This window comes from Camelus bactrianus, chromosome 14, assembly GCF_048773025.1.
Source record: "Camelus bactrianus isolate YW-2024 breed Bactrian camel chromosome 14, ASM4877302v1, whole genome shotgun sequence".
NCBI classification, from domain to species: domain Eukaryota; kingdom Metazoa; phylum Chordata; class Mammalia; order Artiodactyla; family Camelidae; genus Camelus; species Camelus bactrianus.
Genome location: NC_133552.1, coordinates 69,418,383 through 69,440,029, shown reverse-complemented (window position 1 = coordinate 69,440,029; position 21,647 = coordinate 69,418,383). Strand labels below are relative to the sequence as shown.

The 21,647-nt window shown below is 55.6% G+C and overlaps 1 protein-coding gene across 7 annotated transcripts in view; it reads right to left on the bottom strand.

Moving 5' to 3' along the window:
- Positions 1-4,998: 4,998 nt before the first annotated feature.
- ARHGEF7 (Rho guanine nucleotide exchange factor 7) overlaps positions 4,999-21,647 on the bottom strand; it is a 104,076-nt gene continuing 87,427 nt past the window's right edge. For 3 of the 7 annotated variants that reach the window (XM_074378555.1, XM_045514757.2, XM_074378556.1), the window contains 4 exons: positions 19,393-19,482; positions 8,564-8,663; positions 8,400-8,454; positions 4,999-7,485 (listed from right to left, as the gene is read on the bottom strand). In XM_074378555.1, coding sequence (XP_074234656.1) covers positions 7,363-7,485; positions 8,400-8,454; positions 8,564-8,663; positions 19,393-19,482 — 368 coding nt within the window. In that variant the 3' untranslated portion in view covers positions 4,999-7,362. Of the gene's footprint in view, positions 7,486-8,399; positions 8,455-8,563; positions 8,664-13,632; positions 15,016-16,343; positions 16,521-19,392; positions 19,483-21,647 lie in introns of those variants that run through there. The other 4 variants (XM_074378557.1, XM_074378558.1, XM_074378553.1 and 1 more) reach the window with 3 other exon arrangements.

Genomic DNA, 21,647 nt, shown 5'->3' with positions numbered 1-21,647 from the left:
GGGGACTTCTTGAATTCTGGTGCATATCTCATTGTAGTGGTTGAAGGTCAGGCGGGGGCTCAAGGGCACCTGGGGGGAGAGCAGGTTAGCATGGGGGACCTCGTGGACGGGCCGCAGCTGCAGTCAGTGCCAGGATGGAGGTGGCCAGGCTGAGCCTGGGGGGGGGGGCAGTCTTCACCTGTCAGGCACGTCCCCCACTGACCCCTGGTCACACGTCTCTCAGTCACACTCCAGGTGGACAACAGCTTTTAGACCAAACAAGAAACTGACCACCACCTCCCTCCTGCTGCTCCCAGCCAGTGGAAGGTCCGCTTTGCCCGCTGTGATGTCACACAGGCCTGGTGACATCACAGAGGGTCAGACAGGGGTGGAAGATCCCTGCAGCCTCCAGACCCCACACCTGAGCCCCTTTTCTGAGCAACACTTACCCCACTGCCCGGCCAGGCTCACCTTCAGAACAAGTCCAGCAAGGATGAAGCAGCAGCAAGTGCAAAGGCCCTGGGGTGAGGCAGCCCAACAAAGCTGAGAACCCGGAGGAGGCTGTGTGGAGTGAGGGGAGGCAGGCAGAGGAGAGACACAGATCACAGGCACGTGTGAGAGCACCGTGGGCCTTTGGCCTTTGCGCTGAGTGAGGTCTGGGCGTTAGGGCAGGATTTGGTGCAGAGAGAAACTGAATCACACATTAACACGTCATCCCGGCTGCGCTGAAAACAGACCCTGAGGGGGCAAGATCAAGCCTGGGGAACGGCACAGAGACCCAGAGAAGATCAAAGGTGGAACTGGCTAGTGACAGTTGACGCTTCTCGGACGTCCTCAGAGTCAGGACTGGACGTGGTGAGGGGGGAACTGGGCTGGACGGTGGAGCTGCCATGTTTAGGGTGGACACTGGGCTGTGAGCAGACAGGTCAGCAGACATTTCCCCTCTGGTCAGGGCTGAGGTCCTGGAGGGCTGCCACCAGCAGACTGGGGGTGGGGGAGCGGGCCGTTGAGGCAGGCGTGGCCACGTTCCAGGAGAGAGGATGAAAACATGGGAGGGTGGAGAATGGAGCCTGAATCACTCAGGCCCAGGGGTGAGGGGCTTGGGAGAGGACCTCAGGGTCGGAGCTGTGGCCGGAGCCCAGGTGTGCGTGTGACTCAGGGAGCAGGTGGCCGAGGCCAAGAAAGTCAAGGTCATTGAAGGTCATGGACGATGGGACAAGGAGCAAGGAAGCCCAGGGAGGGAGGGAGGACAGGAAATGGGGTCAGCCAGGGACGGGTCAGAGCCTGCGGGGCCGCCGGAGTGATCTGAAGCCTTGGGCTCCGGCCGTGGAACGCGCAGAGCAGGCCGAGAGCGCCTCCCTGGCTCCTGCAAGATGGAAGCGGCTTTGGCAGCCTCTTTGTTATCATGTAACCAAGCTTCTCTGGCTTCAGCTTCCTGGTCTGAACCTAGGGTGATGACATGTGCCCATTGGCATTACTGTCGCCCAGTAACGATGTGCAGTGATGGTCCAGCTGGGGGGGTCAGGGCAGGCGTCTGCTGTCCAACAGCTCCCGGGGCTGCACCACTCTCCAGTGTGGACAATTCACCCGTCTGAAGCGTGTGCTTAGTGTGTGACCATGGCGTCCACACGGTTTGCAGCCACCACCACAGCATACTCCCATCAGCCCAGGAAGAGGCCCTATGCCCACAAGCGGCCACCCCGCATCCCCCACTCTCTCCCAAAGTGACCACGAATCCACCACGAGTCCAGGGCTGCGCCTGTGAACACGCCCTGCCCTGTCAGAGGAGCTGCACAGTGCGGGGCCAGTGTCTGTGTCCGGCTTCTTCCACCTGCCCTTGTTCCAGACACACCCGGCGGTGCCGGAGCCCCACTCCCTCCATGTCTGGGTGCTATTCCAGTGCACGGGTGGACATCACTTCCCTGTTTGTCCGTGGGTGGACACCTGGGCCGTTTCCACTTTGGTGGCCATTATGTGTGAAGCCGCCGTGGACGTCCACGTATGAGTTTGGTGTACGTGTACATTTTGACTCCCCTCTGGTACACACCTTGAGTGGGCTCGTGAGTCGGAATAACTCAAGGCTAACCTTGACTGTTTCCCAGAGTGGCTGCCCCGCTTGGCGTTCCCACCAGGAACTCTAGAGGCTGAAGAATAGTAGAAGACGGTTCATTTATTCACAAGCTTCCTGTGAAGCCGTGGAGACGTTCAGGTGTAGCCATCTGAAGGCTGGGTTGCCAAGGAGGCTTAGAAAGCCCCGGAGGGTGGTGGGGGCTCAGGACAGGCCCCCATGGCGAGGCCAAAGGGGACCCAAGATTTCCAAGGATTTACTCAAGTGGAGACATGGAGAGGAAAGGGCAGCGTGGAGATCGCATGGGGGCACCGGAGGCCACAGCGGTGCTGGTGAGACCCAAAGAGGAGAAAGGAGGGCCGACCTCCCACCCCCCCAGGACCACAGGACAATGTGATGCCACGAGGTGGCCATCACCCCAGAGCACGCTGCTTGGGGGGCCCCTCTGGGGCATGTCTGGTGGTGGTCAGTGCCTGGGCCGCCCCACGGCCTGCCATCCACTTGGCTGAGCAGCCAGGCCAGGCGCATGGAGGACGGTGGCTCCTCGGGCCACAGGAAGGTGCTCTGTCGTGGCTGGGCCAGTGTCTCCCTCCACCAGCCTGGTCCCCTGGGATAAAAGTGTGGCTGGAAGGCAAGGCGCCTCTGTCCTCCCACAGGGGCTGGGAGCAGTCGTGGCTTCTCTGAAACGGGAGCAGCGTTGCTGGGGCCCCTGGACTTCCCTCACTCGTCAGAGCCACAGGGGGGTTCAGTTTCCCGTCGGACCCGAGCCGTCAGCCGCCAGGAGGAGCGAGGACAGCGCTGTGGGAGGGACGTGCCTGGCCCAGCGTCCCCGGCACTGCGGCCCCCCGCACTCACCCCGCGGCGGTGCCGATGCAGGGGGGTGGCCACCTCACACCTCCTTCCACTTCTGGACGCAGCCACGTTTGTTCACAACTAGAGTCGAGTTAATTAAATACCCTATCTGTGGAAGAAGCAGAGACGGCACCGTCTCGGCCCTGCAGAGCCCAGCTGGTTAGCATCCGGCGGTGCTAGGAAAGGCATGCCCACGCGGCCTATACGTGAGGAGGCTCTCAAAGGGCAACGCTGTCCCCGCTTTGTTCTGGTGGAGTGTTCAGACCGGCCCGCCTGTGGCCCTCACCCTCCTCTGGTGGTTTCCAGCCAGGGGGCCGGACGACCACCACCGAGACGGCAGGGGCAACACGGCCGCAGCCCCCTCCCAGTGGCCTCGATGTGAACGTTGTCAGGACGAAGGAAAGGTCTCGGCGGCTTTGGTCCCTCGACCCCTTTTTGAGAAGGCAGAACTGCAACGCTGTCGAGGACATCACTTCTAAAACCCCTCCGAGGAATCCGGCAGACCCTACGAGAAGGTTGAAACTAAGCACAAGGCGTCCCTAGGAGCTCACCACGCAGCTCCTCGCGGGGCTGCCGGCTGCTCAGAGCAGGACGTCCGCTGGGCAGCAGCCCCCAGGAAACAGGCGCGCCCGGGGGGCGAGCGGCTTACGGAGTGGTGGGGGCCACAGCCGGATGCACACACCTCTGGGGGTGACACCTCAGATGTGCTCAGTGTCACCGAGCCCAAGGGCGTCACAGCTGTGTTTCCTTCTGAAAGCGCCATGTGGCTTTTCATGCATAGCCCTTATCTACCTGGAATTAACTTTGTCTATGATGTGACGGGGAATCTAGTTTTTCCCCCATGTGGGTTTAAAAAAGGCAAGTCAGAGAAGGCTAGACCTCGTGATCTCATTCGTGGGGAACAAAATACACACAAATACTGCAAACCTGCGTCTGCCCAGAGGACGAACAAAAGGAAGCAAAAACACGTCTCGCGGCCACGCTCGTGAAGGAAGAGAGGGCAGGGCGGGGAGGGGGGAGCTCCCTTGCCTCACACCCCCGGCAGGGGTCTCCCAGCGAGCAGGCGTTGTATGATTAAAGACGAGCAGGAAACCAGACACCTCCGCCTCCCCCACTCGAGCCGAGGCCCCTGGTGAACCACACATCTGCTCCCAGTGCAGATCAACACGGGCACCTTCTCAGTGCTGCTGCCTCAGCCTGAAGTATGGGCAAGCCTGGCCCTCCAGGCAGCAGTGGCACTAGGGCTCGTGGTGGCCGGACACCTGCACAAGTCACCCCCGGTGGCCAGGAGCCGGGCCAGGCACAGAGACGCTGGGCAGCTGCCACTCGCGGCCCTCACGGCCCCCTTCCAGGGCCACCCACCGCCCGCGTGCAGCGGGCACACCCGGGCCCCCCTCCCAGGAGCCCCCGCTCACAGCTGCGGGGCCTGGCCGCCTGTCCTCGCCCCCCAGCAGGCCTGCCGTCTGACCAGAGTTTCCGGGGATGCAGCCAGGACAGCCTCTGCCAGACACACGAACCCTCACTTGTCCCCAGAGACCCGAGGGAAGACAAGCAGGGGTGGCTGCGTTACGGACGATGGCTCCTTCACCCGTGGTGGGGGGGTGGTGACGAGGTGCCGTCAGCTCCCAGGTGGGGGGGGCTCTGGGGGAGGAGGTGCCCCAGGCCCCTGCCCACGCCACCTACTCCCCTGGCCTCCGGGAACACTGGCCCGGCCTCCTCAATGGACGGAGTGCGGGGAGGACAAGGCTCCTCAGACAAGCACCTTCCTCCTGCCACACGGCACTGCTGGGAGCACCCGCGGCACCGGGCGACACGCTCACCCGTCCAGCCTGCGGCGCAGCTGCCAGGAGCTTCTGGTGGGGGGGGGGGGGCCGCCCCCGGGGCGGCAGGGAGAGCAGAGGCCGCGCCCGTCAGCCCTTTCTTCCGTGTCCCTCCCCAGGACTCTGCTTCCTCAGCTTATCGTCACGTATTCCCACGCCATAGACCCTAAAGGCAAATGCGCTATTTCCCAGCGTCAAAAATTCACACTAGAATTTAAAAATACTAAAAAAAGCAAAAGAAAGTGTAAAAGTAACACACACACATCACGGACAATAAACGACGTTTGTAATGTAAGAAAAATAGTCAGTTTAATAATTACAACAATGTAGCGTGAGCCGTCAGCGCCAACGCACTGGAGGGGGCACTTCCTGGAGGGGGCACTTCCTGGAGGGTCCTGGCAGCTGTAAACAGGGACTCCGCACGTCCCAGAGACACGAGGAAGGGGTCCACACGTCCTGGATGCCCCCACCCTGGCGTGCATCGTGTCCCGGGTGAGGACTGCTTGCCTCCTTGTCCACGAAATTGGGAGCAGAGGTGACCCACGGAGGCAGACAGCCGCTCCCTAACGTCCCCCCCAGCCCCCAGCCCTGCGGAACATCACACGAAGTGGATGCAGTCTATTTACAACAGGGCAGGCTTTTAGAAAGAACTGCTCAGACTCAGATGTGTCTTCTCTGCTCCCTAAAAAGCCTCCTGAGGTCTTGGCTCCACGGGAAGAAAAGGCAACGCACCACACGAGCACCCCCCGGCACCCCTTCAGAGGAGGGGGGGCAAACACAAGTGTCCCCCCGACGCCAGATCAACAGTTAAGGCAGGTTCTGTGCAAGCCCCACCCCGGGACGCTGGTGGCGACGCTGCCAGTCACAGGTGGTGGAGAGATCAGGCGGTGAACGCTGTTCCTGAGTTAAAATCTGCTTGAGAAGGTGGACGGCAGCACGCTCGAGCGCACTGCTTCCCACCGCGATGTCTGCGCGTCGCCAAGAAAACCACTGTGGAAGGGGGGCTTACAAAAAGCCGGAAGACGGCCTTCTCTAGTCCGAGCACTAATGAACAGAACGCCAAGTTCAGGAAGCTGGCGATTCTAGTCACGGGGTCGAGTGTGGGCAGGTCAATGCCGCTGCCCAGACACACCTGCTGGGCAGGTGACCACTGTGCAGGGAGCTGAGAGTGCGGCGGGGGCCGCGGGGGCTGCGGGGACCATGGGCACCCAGGCGACCAGCTGCCCCAAGCTGCCTGGTCCCTGGACACCAGACGACCCCATGCAGCTGAAGGGTCACTTGAACCCCAGATGACAAATCGCCAAGTCACACCTGGTGCCAAATGGGTATTTGAGCCGTTTCTAGTGCACAGTGCTGTGATTCGGGTTTTTTTTTTTAAGATATGACATTTGTCCTCTGTAAAAGTTTATCTCACTTTAAAAATGACCTCTTCAGCAGAGCAAGGGGAGAACATGGGGCCCGACACCGCTGTCCCGCCTCTGAAGCAGAACCAGCTGGACCCAGGCCCGGCTTCCTGCCTGGACATGGAGGGTCCTGGAGCCCCGGCCCAGAGGGGTCTCCCCCGTCTCGTCTCCTCTGCCGTCTGGACGTGGGGGCGGGGCTGGGAGGGAGGGGCCTGCGTTTCAACTTGCCTCACCGAGGGGAATCTGAGACGTTTATTGCTTTGTTCCTGCCAGAGCGAAAGCACCTCCCTGCGGGCCGCAGGCGCCTGAGGGCAGGGCGGGCCTCAGAGGAACAGCGCCCAGCCTGCCTCGGTGTCCTCAGGCCCCAGCGATGTGGATATATAGCACATGTTATTTACAGGCTCCAGTGAAGCTCGCCCTCTCGGGGGAGGGCAAAGCTGTGGGCCCTGTCAAGCGTCGGACCACCCCACACGTCAGGTCCTCTGATCCCCAGCGGGGGACGCGCTCCGACGCTCACCGTGTCACGGGCGGGCGCACCTGTCGCTGGACACCTGGCGGCAGGCATGGCTCCTCCGGTCCGGGGCTGAGGCCCAGAGCCCTGCGCTCCGCCACCTGCGACACTGCCTTCCCTGGTGACTTTCACGTGGGATGACGGCGTCGGTGCAGGTACCAACGAGGTGAACTGCCCCGGGCAGCCTGGCGTGGGAAGTGTTTCAGAGCCCCACGGACATGCGGGGCTGGACAACCAGGCGTCTCCCCGAATCACCTGCGCCCCGCAGGGGAGACACGCCAGACTCCCGGGTGCCTGAGCTCAACCCGCCGTGCGCGGGACCAGTGAGCCTGGTGGAAGGAGATTCTGGCGCCAGCATCAGCCCAGACTCAGCCAGCACGGATGCGCATTCAGAAGGGAGCATTTACAGGAAACGCGTGTGTGACATTTATATATATTCCACGAGGCCTGACAGACCAGGCTTGCAGTCCGTCGCCGTGCTTATTGCAAAACGAGGTACGGAGACGTCAGCAGAGCAGGAGTCTCGCCGTCCAGCCCTCAGCGTCTCTAGCTCACGATGCTTCAGAACGGCGTGGCCGTGCTCTGCACGAGTCGGACTCCGGCTTTCCTTGCACAGAACGCGGGCGGGCGTTGGTCCAGCCCCGCCCTGCGGCCCCGAATGTCGCACCACGGGGTCCCAGGGCTCTGGCCGGCCGTGACTGGTCTTCAGGAAAGAGGCGAGGACGCCCCTCAGAGGTTGGTCTCGTCCCAAGCAGGGTCGTTCATGTTCTTGAGAACTTTCCGCACCAGCTTCTCCAGGTCCTTGCGGGCTCGCTGCTCCTCCTCCAGAGACTTCTTCATCTTCTTGTTGTCCTGTAAGCGAGCAGAGTACACGGCATGAACCGCCTCTGGCACCAACAAGGACACCCCCTCCCCAGGAGACTAGGGGCCACCGTGCGCCGCAGCCAGGGGTGCGCTGACCAGGACCCCCAGACGCCCAGCGGACGTGCAGCTGCTCCCAGGCGCACAGGCCCGGCATCTCCACTCGCTGACAAAGCCTCAGAGAACGGCCGAACACGACAAAGGCACCCCCGCGTCCTGCCTGCTCCTTCCAAGGCCATGGTGGTCTTATTTGCAGGGTTACACGAGGGGGCAGGGGCCGGGTTATCGGACGCACATCTGCGCCCCCACGGCCGCACGCAGCGCCCCCGGCTCACAGACGTGCCCCCTGCTGAGTGAAGCACAGAGACCCCGACGGCAAGAGGGAGTCGTGGGCGGGTGGCCGAGGGCAGCGCTGCGCGCAGGGAACCCCCCGGCCTGTCCAGCCCAGGCCATGCTGTGCTCCAGCCGCCCCTCCTCGGACACACAGACACCGCACAGACACAGAGTGTGCGCCTGGCCGGTTCCCACGGCTTCCCCGGAACAGGGACCACGCGCCACACCAGGAAGCGGCGGAGGATGGTCTGGGGGCCCCCCGACAGAAATTCTACCCAGATGGAGCTTCCGGTCTCCTGCGTGATTCTTCCAGGCAAATTTGAGGTGGTTTATGACGTCAAAAACAGTGCAGCAAAAAGAAAGGTTAAACGAGTCACTCTGGAGACTCAGTTTCTGGTGTGTCACGTGTACAGAAGACCAACCATCCTGACCTGCTGCTGGGACCCGAGTTCTGACAGAGGCGCTCCTTTCTGCGTCACTGTGCCGACACCTGGCTTCTGTGTCTAACACACTGTTTTTCTTTTGTCCCCCGCTAAAAAAAAAAGATTAAAAACGAACGAGGGCTCACTCACCTGCCTTAACTCCTGGACCTCGTCCTTCAGCGCGTACACAGTGTCAACGAGGCTCCTGAAACAGAACAGAAGGCTCCTGAGGGAGGCAGGGCCGGGCGCGCGCGGCTGCCCCCGCCCTCAGCCCAGGCCGCCCCTGGCCGTGCCCACCACTGGCCGCATCTTACTTTTCTTCTATCACCGTCTGCCCGTTACTCCTCGTCTCCTCCACTATGATCTTCTCTTCCTCGGGAAGCAGAACCTGTGGTGCTGACTCTTTGCGTGAACCTGTCACCATTAAAAAAGAAAGAAAAAAATGCACACAGGTAAACACGACGACAGAATTGAAGCCAGAACTTGACTACACAGCACTACGTAATTATTAATATTAAATTCCAAGGGTTAATTCCAGTATGTTAAAAAAAATGTATTTTCTAGATAAAACAGGGAAGGGCAACTTTTACCAATTTTCTCTACCTCTGTGTACCGAGCCCAGTCTTCTTCACGCCTAAAGCATCACACAGGAAAGGAGACATTAGCCTTTCTTGCAATTTATTAAGCTTCAGTTTCCGAATCTGCATTGTGGGTACTTTTATCCCTGAAATTTTAACCAGGTAGTAAGTTGAAAATTCTCACCACATCACCCTGGCTATTTTGAAGGAAATATTCAAATTGGTGGGGGTGGGGATAAATATTCAAATCAACCAAATTTTGAGCCATATTATTCCAGGAATTTCAGAAACATCCAGCAGACCACACAGGACACCTACCCCAGGCGTTTATCGAGCCAGTGAACCAGCACTTAAAACATTTAACTCCACGGCCACAGCTAACGATGGTACAGGACACAGTTTAGAGAAAGTGAAGTTCATTACTTGGTTCTCTTATGGAAACTTTACTCTACATTCCCTGGAATATAAACTTTTTTTTTTTTTTCCCAAAGGGAGGAAAATAAGCTGTTTACAGTGTCAGAGGAATGTTTCTGTCATTTAACCAACACCCGGCATAAAAGCTTACCCAGGACAGGGGCCCAGAAACATGCAAAAGGCAGACATTAACTGGGAAACTCAACCCATTTTAAAATGTGAGAAACGAGAATACAATCCTAAATAAGATTTAAATAAGGTTAAGATTTAAATTTATTTTCAATAAAATTAATTAAATAAGATTTAAATAAGATTAAGGATGCAAAGAAGAAAATACTCTTTTTAAAAGGTCGTATGGCACAAGCGTCCCATTTACATTTCTGAAACATCACATCAGATGCACCTTTGAGGAGGGACTACTCCAGCAGACGCCTGCTGTGCCACTGACGCAAGTGCAGCGTTTCTCCCTTGAAAGCACACCTGAGGTCTGGCAGGTGCTCACCAATCACGGAGACGGTGCTTCAGCCTGCTCGACCTTGTTTCTGCTGGTGTCCCTGCCGTTCGGGATGGCACCTCACGGGAGGACACACATTCGGTGTAGCACAAATGCTAAGACAGGACTTAAGGGTCTCACCAGTGTCTTACTGGGAGCTTATACCCCCCTGGACAGAACAAGACTGACAGTTACAGTCAAAGCCCAGTGACGAGAGGCTCATAAAACGCTACCGGGGTCCAGAGAGCACGCGCCCGTCACCTCTGCGGCAGCAGGCCGCAGAGACAGGGACCCTGGCTTCCCGGCCCCAGCTGTCCTCCCCCCCGGTGCTGTCTGGGCGTCTGCAGACAGACACCAGCTCCCCCCCACCTCCCCGGCCCGCTCTGCGGAGCCCAGCAGGGCGGGTGCTGGCCTCCTCCTGTCATCCAGGCCCCGTCAGAAGACTGAGCTCCGGGGAGCAAGTACGAGTCCACGTTGCACAGGGCGAACCTCTGCACAGACACATGAACAGACGTCTTACGCCAGCAAAGGAAGGGCTGTGACGTGCCCTGAGAACCTCAGGGTGAAGATCCAGTGCAGTCCTCAGAATTCCGTCACGACCGTACCGAGCAGGTGGATCTGTCCTTAAATCTGTCAACTGCTACTTCAAAGGTGGCCCCGCTAGCGGTCTGGAGTTCACACGGAGATTGCAGATCCTGGGGCAGCGGCCCCGTGGCCAGCGGGGAGGGGGACGCCCAGCTCACACCCCACCCAGTCACAGTGACCTGCAGGCCAGGGGAGGGCTCTTCAGACAGATGGTGATGCCCTGCAAGACGTGGGCCCAGAAAGGGACACGTTCTAGAAGACTCCATCAGGCCGACAAGAATCACCTCCCGGAGGACCGCCTTTCCCAGGTCCCTCTGCGCGCGGCTGGCAGGCTCGCTGTATTCTGGGCCTTTCTCAGTAAACAGGAAACACTGCCGGGATATCTGGGCCACGTGGGAAAATACTGCCTAAGAAAGAAACTGGTCCATGACACACATCACAAGGAAGCACAAGGCCCTGGCCGGGTCAAGAGCTCTGAAGGTCCAGATGGTCCCCCTTCCAGCACGAATGCAAACATCACCCACGTTTTTATCAGGAGAAGGTAGCTCGCGCTATTTTCCTTAGGAACTGACAAGGATTCCTAAGATTCAGATGTGGGTACCACGTGTGCAGAGAGCAAAAGGCTCGCTCAGTCCCCCGGAAAGAGACGCAGGCAGATGGCTCGAGACCACTCCATTCCCGAGGGCTGAGGGTTCCCACCATCACCAGCTTTGCACCCAGACAGCCGCCGTGTCAGGGTCAAATCGAGAGCTGTCAGTGCGCATCCGTCAGCACTGTCTGAGATACAGCATTTCTCCCGATGCACTAGCTAACGAGACAACAGGCTGGAAATGGTTTTGATGCAACAGCACTTCAGGAAGATTAAATTCTGTGTCTTTTCAATCATTTTGCATCTTCCAGCTCCTGAGGCAACCCATCTACATTCTGTGTTTGCAGCAGTAAGTTCTTCAAATGACATATAGAGTAGAATCACAAGGCACGTCCACTTAGGGAAGAAGTGGGTCGGGGTGCAGGGGCCGTTGTGCAGGTGCTGGAGCTCCCGGGACGCAGGAGCCGGCCCGTCACCCAAGCACGGAGCCTCAGTTCCATCACCCGGAAGACAGAACAACAAAACCAGCTGCCTCTGCAGAGCTGTTCTGAGGACTAACTGAAAACTGAACATTTTATAGATCTCTTCTGTCAAACGAAACCGTAAATATAAAGCCTGAAATTCCATTAGGTAGCGACTGAGTCAGGCCACTAAACCCGTGACACCAGGTCACCAGCCGCATGTGCAAGATGCCACCCTTAATGTCTGCAAACACACGCAAAGCCACAGGAGAGAGTGGCAGCGGACCACAGAGAGGCAAGCACGAGAAGGTTCTGTCACAGACAGGATGTACTGAAAAGTGCCACCGATGGATGTGGTGGTGAGCCGGGGGGCTGTAGACAGATTCCTGCTCAGCCTGCACAGAAACCCATGGGGTGCCAGTTACCTGCCTGGTCTCAACACAATGTCCTTTTCTAAAATGACGGGAAAGATCCGACAGTCTTCAGTAAACACTAAAGGAACATTCTCCAGCCAGGTTTATAAAGAAGTTGGCTGTTTCTATAAAAACAGAAGCTTTAGAAAGTAGAACTCAAAGACCATTTTGGTATCTGTCTAGGTGTCGCGGAACTTTTCTCTGAGTTGCTTGGCTCGGAGAAGCCCCTCGGCAGCACCACCACCGAAGGCCGTTCTGCCTCTTGCCTCAGAACCTCCGAAAGGGGCAGAGACCCAGATGGGCGCATTCACGAAGCTTCCAGCTCACTCCAGGCCTGTGCTTCCTCAACACAGAGTTGTGTGTTTACAAGCGATAGCTGGGAGTCTGCAACACGTAATTTTGAAAATGCTGAATGCTGTAGCCACCTCCTGGAGATTCACAGCGCACATCTAGCATGTTTGAGGCTTTCAGCAAAAATACCCATCGAACTTCGGCATTTCCTAAATGTGTCCGAGTGCCAATCTATCAACGTTCCGCAGCATTCTGGGTAACTGGGGAGTGCAAGACTGGCCCACAACCCCATCTGTGTCTGTGAACACACATGAACGCTGCTTGGCTCCGCTGCTGTTCAGCGTGGGGGAGAACATAATGAAATAATAATACTCGTTGCCACCAACCCAGCCGCCACGGCTCCCCAACAAGCACGTGGCAGTTCTGCACCGCCACCAGCAGGGGTCACCCTGCACCGCACAGCTGGAGGCGGGGCAGGTGCCCAGGCGTGAGCTGGCTCAGATGTGGGACCCAGAAGCTGGAGCCACGCTTAGAACCCTGTCCCCTAAAGCAGTCACAGACCCCCCGGAGAACTGTGGACCTCAGTCTGAGAAACACAGAGGGACGTAACATCTCCACCGTGGACAGAGGACTGGCCCAGGCAGCAAGCATCAGGCCTCAGGCCCAGGGCGCAGTCCGGGCTGCCAGAGCACCACCTCCCGCCTGAGCTGACGACACGCGGCCCTCAGATCCGGGCAGCAGCACTGTGTGCACACGCCTGAGGGAGCTGGCGGGCCTGCACAAAAAGCCTAAAAACAGGAGGTTTGTCAGCAAAGAACATCTGCTTGTCTGGCCGGCGGCTGGTGCGTCTGCAGACTCACGTGGCTTCTCCAGTTGGTAACCTTCCTGAGGTCTACATCTCATTATACTCAATGGCAACTGAAGCAACTTTCAGAATGAAACAAAGTATTACACTAAGAAAAATCTACTTAATAAAATCTCTCTGAAAGGCCACTTTGTTATTTATGGCCATAAGATTCAAATTCATTTTTCCTAAAACAAAACAGAACACGAGGACCCCTTCAGAGGACAACGTGCATGTGAGCATCACTGGTCCCAGCCCCGCACCTGCCGCAGGTGCGTCTTTTCCTTCCTTCCAATCTTGCTGTTCCTAGTCAGCTGGACATGCACTTCACCAAACAAAATTAAAACCTGACCTTCGTCTAAGTAAGAACTTTCATGGTTAGGCTTTTTTCCATTTATGCAGCTTCCTCCCTACCCCCTCCACCCCTGCCCAGAGGGAGAGAACTCTTTCTGAAAACAAATCTCCCAGTGACTTAAAACTTGTTTTAAGAAAATTAGAGGGAAACAGATGAAATAAAAACGTACAAGGAATGATCCTGTATCATCCAGAACATATTTAACCTAAGAACATGCAAGTTTTGCTGTCCAGGCAGATACGAAGCGCTCTACTGCCCGGCCCCCTGTGGAAGGCGCCACCTCAGACAGGCGAGGGCTCGCACTGACCTGCGGGCTAGGCTGCTCCCCCCACCGTGTAACAAACAGTAAAAGCCACAGGCTAGCAAATGCAAAATTTATTTCAACTGTACATAACAGATATCTTTTTTATAAAACAAACACTTCATTGCCATATGCAACCACAAACAATATGCATACTGTACAATACAATGCAACATTCAGGGGTACATCCAACTGAGTGTCCAACGGTAGTCACCCACTGACAGTGGCTTTCCTGTTCACAGATAAAAAGCACAATATATAGATTTTTTTCAAGGTCTTATACCACTATATACATGTCACTGTGTTTTGGCAATTTTAGGCAAAACACATACTTAATATAGCATATACTTGTGGCAAGTGTTGAGTCAATGGAAACACCACTGAGGCCGTTTGCAAAGGGCCCGGTAACGGCTTAGACCTACCTCCCAGGTCAGATGCCTCACCCTTCCGTGGTAACGCTAACTGTGCACATGGAGTTACAGAGCTGCTTACACGTAAGATACTACTGCGGCATAACTCAAGTCCCACAGTGGGGAAGCCCCGGCCTCCGGATGCCGCGTCACCACCGCCACGTGAGAGCCATTTTCAAGCCGGGGCACCAATACTGCCAACCAGGTCACAAGAGCTCACGGTGTCAAACAGACAAACAGCCAGGCTGTTCAACAAAAATCAGTATCAGAAGGGCTTTAACTGGTACAAAAAAAGAATCATGGGAAAATGTCACACCTTTGGCGTAAAGAATACCAATGAAAACGTCTCATCAGGACAGCCCAAATGACAGCCGGCATCCAAGGGAACCCAGGGCGGCAGGTGCTGTGCTGCCGTGGGCCACACGGCACTGGCACAGACGAGCAGCCTGACCGAGGGCGGCGGCGGCGGCGGCGGCGGCAGGAAAGCCAGCGCGCATCGCGGCCTCCGAGCAGACGAGTCAGCGACAAGCGCCAGAAAAGCGGTCGTGGACCGCCCGACGCAGTGTGAAGGAAGCCAGAACTGCCTCACTCGCTGCAGGGTGGTAGGTGCGTGAACTCTGCAGTTACTTCTCCCACCATTCCGTCTGCGATCTGGCTGGACGCAGACAGACCCCTCTCCAGCGGGGTTAGTGCTGGGCTCTAACTCAGAGGGCTGCTCCTCAGCTTCCTAGTCACATGGATTGCTTTAAAAGCAAACGCAACTCCCAGAAGTGGGCAGCTTGGCAGCCACTGGGAACAGATAGGCATCTGGAGGGACCGCTCTCCCAGCGCCTCCACTGCGCGGTCCTGGAACCGCGGGCTGTCTGAACGGCACGGGAGGGTCCCGGCACCTCGGGGCTGTGAGCAGAGGGGCCAGCTCCCAGGACACGAGGGCCGAGCGCACCAGAGTCGTCTCTGCGCAAACAAGGGCAGAGCACTGAACACACGGGCTGGGCTCAGGAGGTGCGGTGGGAGCAGAGGGTCACGGCCACCCTGAAGAGAGGAGAAAACATTACTCCCAATTGATTATGGCATCTCATTTTCTGAAGCTGGTTTTAGGGCGTCCTTAACGCTGAGCCTCTAGCTCCCGTGGAACACCAAGGAGAGCACGCGTGGGGAGCACACGCTCTCTCCCCCAGCAGCGACCTGTGTGGACCGGGTGCTACACCTGAACGCAACATGGTACTTTCAGTTCTTTCTGAAGCAGGAATCAGTCTGAGTGAGGGCAGAGAAATTACCTTACAGAAAATCCCAGGGAAGTGGGGGCCCCCTCAGATCTGAGATGTTCTTGTAAGTTGAGTTACATGGCAGCTGAGTAAGTTCCAGCCAACTGAAACACCCCCACAACAGTCAAGGGTGGTCCCATTCCACTGGGTGGCTGTAAATGGAGTTTCCCTGCAGCTCGTGGCTGAAAGCACACACGTGTCCGTCATAGGCAGTGAGTACGGATGTGGGTGGTGGGGCGCGGCCCCGCTGTGACTGAGGCCCAGCCCTCTCCCTCTCAGGCACGCACACCAGATGCCCCTGTGACACAGCCAGAACTACACGCTCAGAGGCTGGACACTAGTCCTCCAGTGGAGCGGTGCAGGCCTGCCAAGTGACTTCAATGAGAAATTACTCCAACTGAGGAAGGTGTGGTGCGATGAGTGGGTGTCTGAGCTGCGGGGAAGTGGGGACACGGGAACACACAGCGGGGGTGTGGACAAGCCCTCCTGCTCCTGTCCAGAGATACACCAGCCACACCAGCAAGGGCTCTCTGTGGTCACACGGCACCCTGCAGAGGCCCGGCACTCGGCCGTCTGAACTGGACTCAGGACTCCAGATGCGTTTCTTCTCATCTCTCCTGCACCGCTGTGTCCAGGACACATAAAACTTAGATCCCTGCACAGAAGGCCAGGGTGCCTTCCGTGTCACTGGCACTTAGATCACAAACCTGTGTGGTTTCAGTATAAAATACGAAAGTGTTCATACAGCTGATCTAAAAAAAAAAAATGAGACAGGTGCTACACGGGCAATAAAAACCCAACCCTCTGGGGCTGTAAACCAGCACTGAGAGAAGACCCTCAGGTAGAGGCTGTGTGCGCACAGGGTCCCCTTCCACGGTCAGGAACTTGGGTGGACACTCCAACAGGCAGTTAAGCCTCCACAAAGTACAATGGGAAATAGCAGAAACGCTCTCCAAAGTTGTTAAAATATCACATAAAAGAGACAAGAAACAGCAAGAAAACATCTAAGAAAAGCAGGCTGCGGTACAAGCATCGTTAAGGAAAGCTCAGAAGTGCGTTAGTTCTGGTGAGAGATATATGAGCAACAGCTCTTACGAGATGCAGAACCCATCCTGTAACTATGGGCTGTCCATATACTGTCATAGTCAGAGTCTTCCGAGGGGTCTGAAGGCTCCAAGCGGGAAAGGCTGCTGCGACGACCCAGGGAGTCTAGGCTTGACTGGTCGTCGTCAGCCAAGACGTGATTATGCATCAGGTCAGTGCCTTGCCATGCTAAGACGGGGGGGGGGGGGGGGGCGGGTGGACAGGGGACAGGCAGAGGAGGGGTGAGCAGGAGGACGGCAGGGAGAGCCACAACCAAAAACATGGAAACAAAAGCAAAAGGTGACGGGAAGAGAAGGGAAAGAGAAAATACTGTTACAAAACGGCAACAATGTTCACTTCTCCTTATTTATGGCTGGGTTTTAAAAACGAATTTATTAATTAGCACAACCTTTAGAATAAAACTAGAGCAATTATTTAAATAAACCTAAATCATGATACTGTTTCCAGAGTGTTCCTTGTTTAAACCTACTGCTATAAAGTGCTCACTTAATTTTTTTTTTTAACAAATCAAGCCCATGTCCACAAGGTAATTCTAAAGACATGCGACAAGTAACCAATTCTGCTACACATTCGATTAACAGTCTCATTTAGGACATTATTTGTGAAAGGAACCATTTATGGGCTTAATTAAAACCTATTCCCCATTCATGAAGTGGATGCACTGGGTGCAAAATCCTTCCAAGGGTTCCAGGCTCCTTTCTCCAGCTGTCTGCTTCCTGGGCTGTGAATCTCCTGATGTCATCTTACCAGTGGGGTCTAAACTTACCTTACCTCACTGTGACGCCTATGACGAGTTCAGACGGAGAAAGGGGTGAAACAGGGTCCCCCTGCCCCTGCCCGTCACTCCTCCACCTGCAGAGTGAGCCTGTCTCCCCCCAGGGCTCGCCGGCACTCGGCCAGGGAGTCTGTGCAAACGCCATCGAAACCCTGGGACAGGAGGCGTGAGCAGGCAGCGCCGCTCCGTGAGGAGGACGGCAGGAGGAAGCGGGCACGAAGTGAAGAACAGAAACGAGCCCATGAGTGGCTGGTGGCTGGCGACTGCGAGCGATGAGGCTGGCCAGGCAGCTGTGGGTTGGGGTGCAGGCTGGAATGGGCCAGGAGAGGGTGCTGGGGTCACACTTGGGGGGCACCAGGGGCCCCTCTGGCTCCGTTCTGTTCCTGCTTCTGAGCAAAGGTAGACCCATTCCCAAGCCGTAACAAGAACAGGCAGTGGACCAGCCTGGGTCCCACAGACCAAATCCCTACAGTCTGTGAAGCCACGACACCCTGAGAAAGAAATCAGCACTCACGATGCCTGGCCGAGTGTCTCCTTGGCGTCTACACACCCTGAACAGCACTGAACTTCAGGCGAGATGGGAGAGGGCTGCTTTCACCCAGCCCCATTCCTGGGTGTCTTAAATACACACCTTCCCAGCACAAGGGATCCGTTTCCCCCTCCTGCCTGCTCTTGAGAACGTCAAGTTTAAGGCCATATGTGACTGTAAGCCCTCCAAAGTCCCAGAGTGGTAGCCCATAATGTCATTAAAACAAGAATCGGCGTGCTGCCCAGTGCTTCTCCTGCGCAGGTGCAAGGTGGTGAGGTCCACACCCGCCCCGGGCTACCCTGCCGGCAGCCACGGCACATCAGGGCACCGTCTCCGCGACAAAGAATCTCAGCTCACACAAACACACACACAGCTCCGATCACCTAGCCTGTTCACCTGAGCCCAACAAGTTCAAATTTTACTTCAAACAATTGAAGTTGAGGTGAGTAATTTTTTAAAAATCTCAAATTCAAAACCCAAAGAACTATGGTCACATTTTTAGCCTATTACTTAAAAAACAATTTTTCTTACCAAATATATGAAACTGTAATATCTTGAATGACAACAGCCCATATTCACAAATCATTGCTCAGTTCTCAGCAGACCCACCGCACAATCAGGCCTTTCCACTTTTCTCCTGCTCTGCTGACCAGACAGAGAACGGACCAGAAGTCTGAACATCAGAGGTGGGACATGTACAACACCAGCCTTAAAGAAGGTTCTAGATCATCTGCAGATTCCACCCAGGGTTTAATCCTATTAGCCCTGTCCTCATAGCCACAGTCATCTTTAACACAAGCCAAAGCAGTTGAAAATTCCTTCTCCCACCTGTTTTTCCCCCCAGAGTCAGTTTACAACAGACATGACACTGATTTGAACCACCACTTTGCAGGCGGTAAAAACGAGGTGAGCGCTTCACCAGAAGTCAAGACGGAAAGAGAACCAAAACTACCAAATCTAACGGAGACCAAGTGTTTAAGTCAGAAGTAACACGTAAGTTGTCCAGTATGAAGAAAGGGGGGAGGGGCGGCAGCCCCTTTCTCCTAAGCAAATCGCACGCACGACCACACCTGCCGCCACCCTGCACTCCTCTCTCCACTGCTGGTCAAGTTAAAAAAAAAAAAAAAGAGCCCACCTTTTTACTGTTCACACAACAGATTAAGCTTTTTTCCACTTAAGACATTATGCATAAGATGCAGGTAAGTTCAGTGGCACTGAAATCTACCCAATACATTCACTGGTGTCTGTTTCCAAAAATTTTTAAGTGTGACCGTTTTAAAGATGGTGGTGGCTACTAAAAGAATTCTGACTCTAGGCTTATATTTTTGACAATTCTATAAAGCCAAAAAAAGGAAAAAGAAAAATTCCACCACCACACTCGTAGTTTAAACAGCTTAAATAATGGAGCTGAATGAATCTCCGTCTTCGAACACATGCTCGCTAAGCCAAAGAGCTTCACAATTCCTCGCAGGACCTGATCCTCGCAGGACCTGATCCTCGCAGGTTTCCCAGCAGAACATTCTCTAGAAACCAGTCATTTTACTGACAGCTCAAACCCTTCCCAATGACTGAGGGATGCTGGGGGGGAAGCCATGCCCTATGTGGCCAGGCCACGGAAGCACCCTCATGGGGGACCACGCTGTCGAGCCTGCACGCGGCCCAATGGCTGTTCCTTAGATCATGACCTGAAGCAAAAGGAAGCACCACGAGCCCCGGGAGGCTCCCGGGAAACTTACTTGAATTGAGCGTCTGCCGCGTTTTGGCGCTTGTGCAGTAAGCCTCGATGACTTTCAGAATCTGGGCGTCTTCCTCCAGCGCAGCCGTGCCTGTCCGGGGACACACGACACGTCACGGGACAGAAACCACTGCGACAGCTCACTAAGTGAACGCTGATCAACTCGACCCAAAAGGGCGACAAGCAGCCATCTCCCCTTTTGTTTTCCTGTCAGGTAACTGTTTTCCAGTAGTCACAAAACAGTTATTCTTAAAAGCATTTTTACTTTTTCTATGTATTTTTTATCTGCAATGTATCTGCCAAAGGATTAATACTCTAAATGTATATAAATCGTCTTAGTAATCCACAAGAAAAACAGTACCCTCCACCCTGTAAGTGAGAAAAGGCTACAAACAGGAACAATTCAGAAGAGAGCACAGAAAAAAAAAACATTCATTCTCACCAAGAAGTGACAATTAAAACGAAGAACCATGTTTTCACATACCAGCCTGACAACAGGCAGAAAGCACGACAGTCCTCAGTGTGGACGAGAGCATCAGAAAGGAGACCCCCTCCACCCACATCTGGGGGGCGAAGACGGGGACAATCCTCAGAAAGGCCACTTGACCATATTTACCAAAGGCTTTAAAAGAAAGGAGCATTTCCTCTGATCCAAATTCCTAGTGGAGACTTAATCCAGGAAATTTAGAGACAACCTGCAGCTTGAAGAAGTCACTCCAGATCCTGGCTTCATCCAGGCTCAGGGGTCACAGGCATGGAGGGTGGAGCCTTCCAGACTAAGGGCATCTCACCGGTTGTCTGAGGACAGGGCACACCCCCTCACACCCAGCACACTCCATGCTGTCACATGGTTAAACTCTGTGATCCGCTTTTGTAGATTTTTCTACAGTTTCTAAGATGTTACTTAAATACTTATTTTAAAAAGCCCAGCTACGCTCACACAGCCACATGGGGAGAATGGAGTCACTGTATCAAGAAGCTCAACGCCATTTCATGATCGTAAGATGGACACGTACAAGGCGGGCCAAGTACTCCTGACCGAAGATGAATTTCAGCACCAAGAGCTTATTGAGAAATGGACTTGAATATCACAAACTGGGACCAGTCGCTGAACAGGTTTCCGTAATAACAGCATTTAACTAGCTTCCCTCCAGGACACGCTGCAAGGAAACTTCCAGAGCAGGTCACCCCTCTGCCTGCGGAAAATGACCTCTGTGAGCAACAGCGAGGGTCCAGCTGGTGTGATTGGATTGCTGTTTTCAGGTGGGACAGGCACACTCGCGTCACGCAAGTGCAGGGACAGCACGACAAGGCCAGGAAGGGCCGGCCTCCCGGGACGCTGTGCTGAACGCCCTCCCAGAGCCGCCTCCCAGCAGAGGGCTCAGAGACAGCAGGTGGACAAGAGGACAGCACGCGTCTTCTATGTGGCAGGCTGTTCCACGAACTAGGAGACTCTTGAGGGTCCTGAACGTCACAAAGGTGAAAATAACTTAGGAAATCAGAGCGTAACCCAAAGCTGTCAAGTTCACCGAGTACTTGCCACACAGCCACGAGCTACAGAGGGCATGCAGGCGAGAGCTCTCCTCCAACTCACAGAAAACTCCGGTCCCTCCTTCAAGTCTCCTCCGCCAGCTCACCTCCTAAGACTCTCCCTGTCTTTCTCTTCCATCTATTCAGTCTCACAGCTTGAAAAAACCACAGAAGCACAGAGAACTCGGGACTTCCCACCACCAGCCCAGCCCTTCCCGGGGCCTCAGGCCCTGGGCCTCGCTGCCTGTTCCTCATCTGGCAGGTGTGCAGGCTGAAAGCCTCACCCTCTCACGCCCTGCATCCGACCCAACAGCACAGCCCAGGTGCCGCACTTCTCAGCCCCAGCGCTCTGGACACGTGGGGTCAGCTCGCTCTCTGCCAGGGGGCTGGCCCAGGCGGGACGCTGCCGGGTGCTGAGCACCGGCTCTGGCCTCTACTCACTGAGGGGCAGCAGCACCCTTATCCAACTGTGGCAACCGAAAATGTCCCCAGTCACCCCTAAGTGCCTCCTAGGGGCAAAGCTGCCCTCGTTAAAAACAACGCTGCAGGCTACAGCTCAGAGGAGTCTGTCCACGCTCCCCTGAATGTCGTCCTCACCTGGATCGTGGCGCAGCCTCCCACCTGGTCTCCCTGACCCACTGCCGCTGCCCTGCCTGCTCCCAAGGCAGGGATTAGTTGTCCTAAAATACCCAAGCCAGCCCCACTGAGCCCTCTGTTCACAACTGA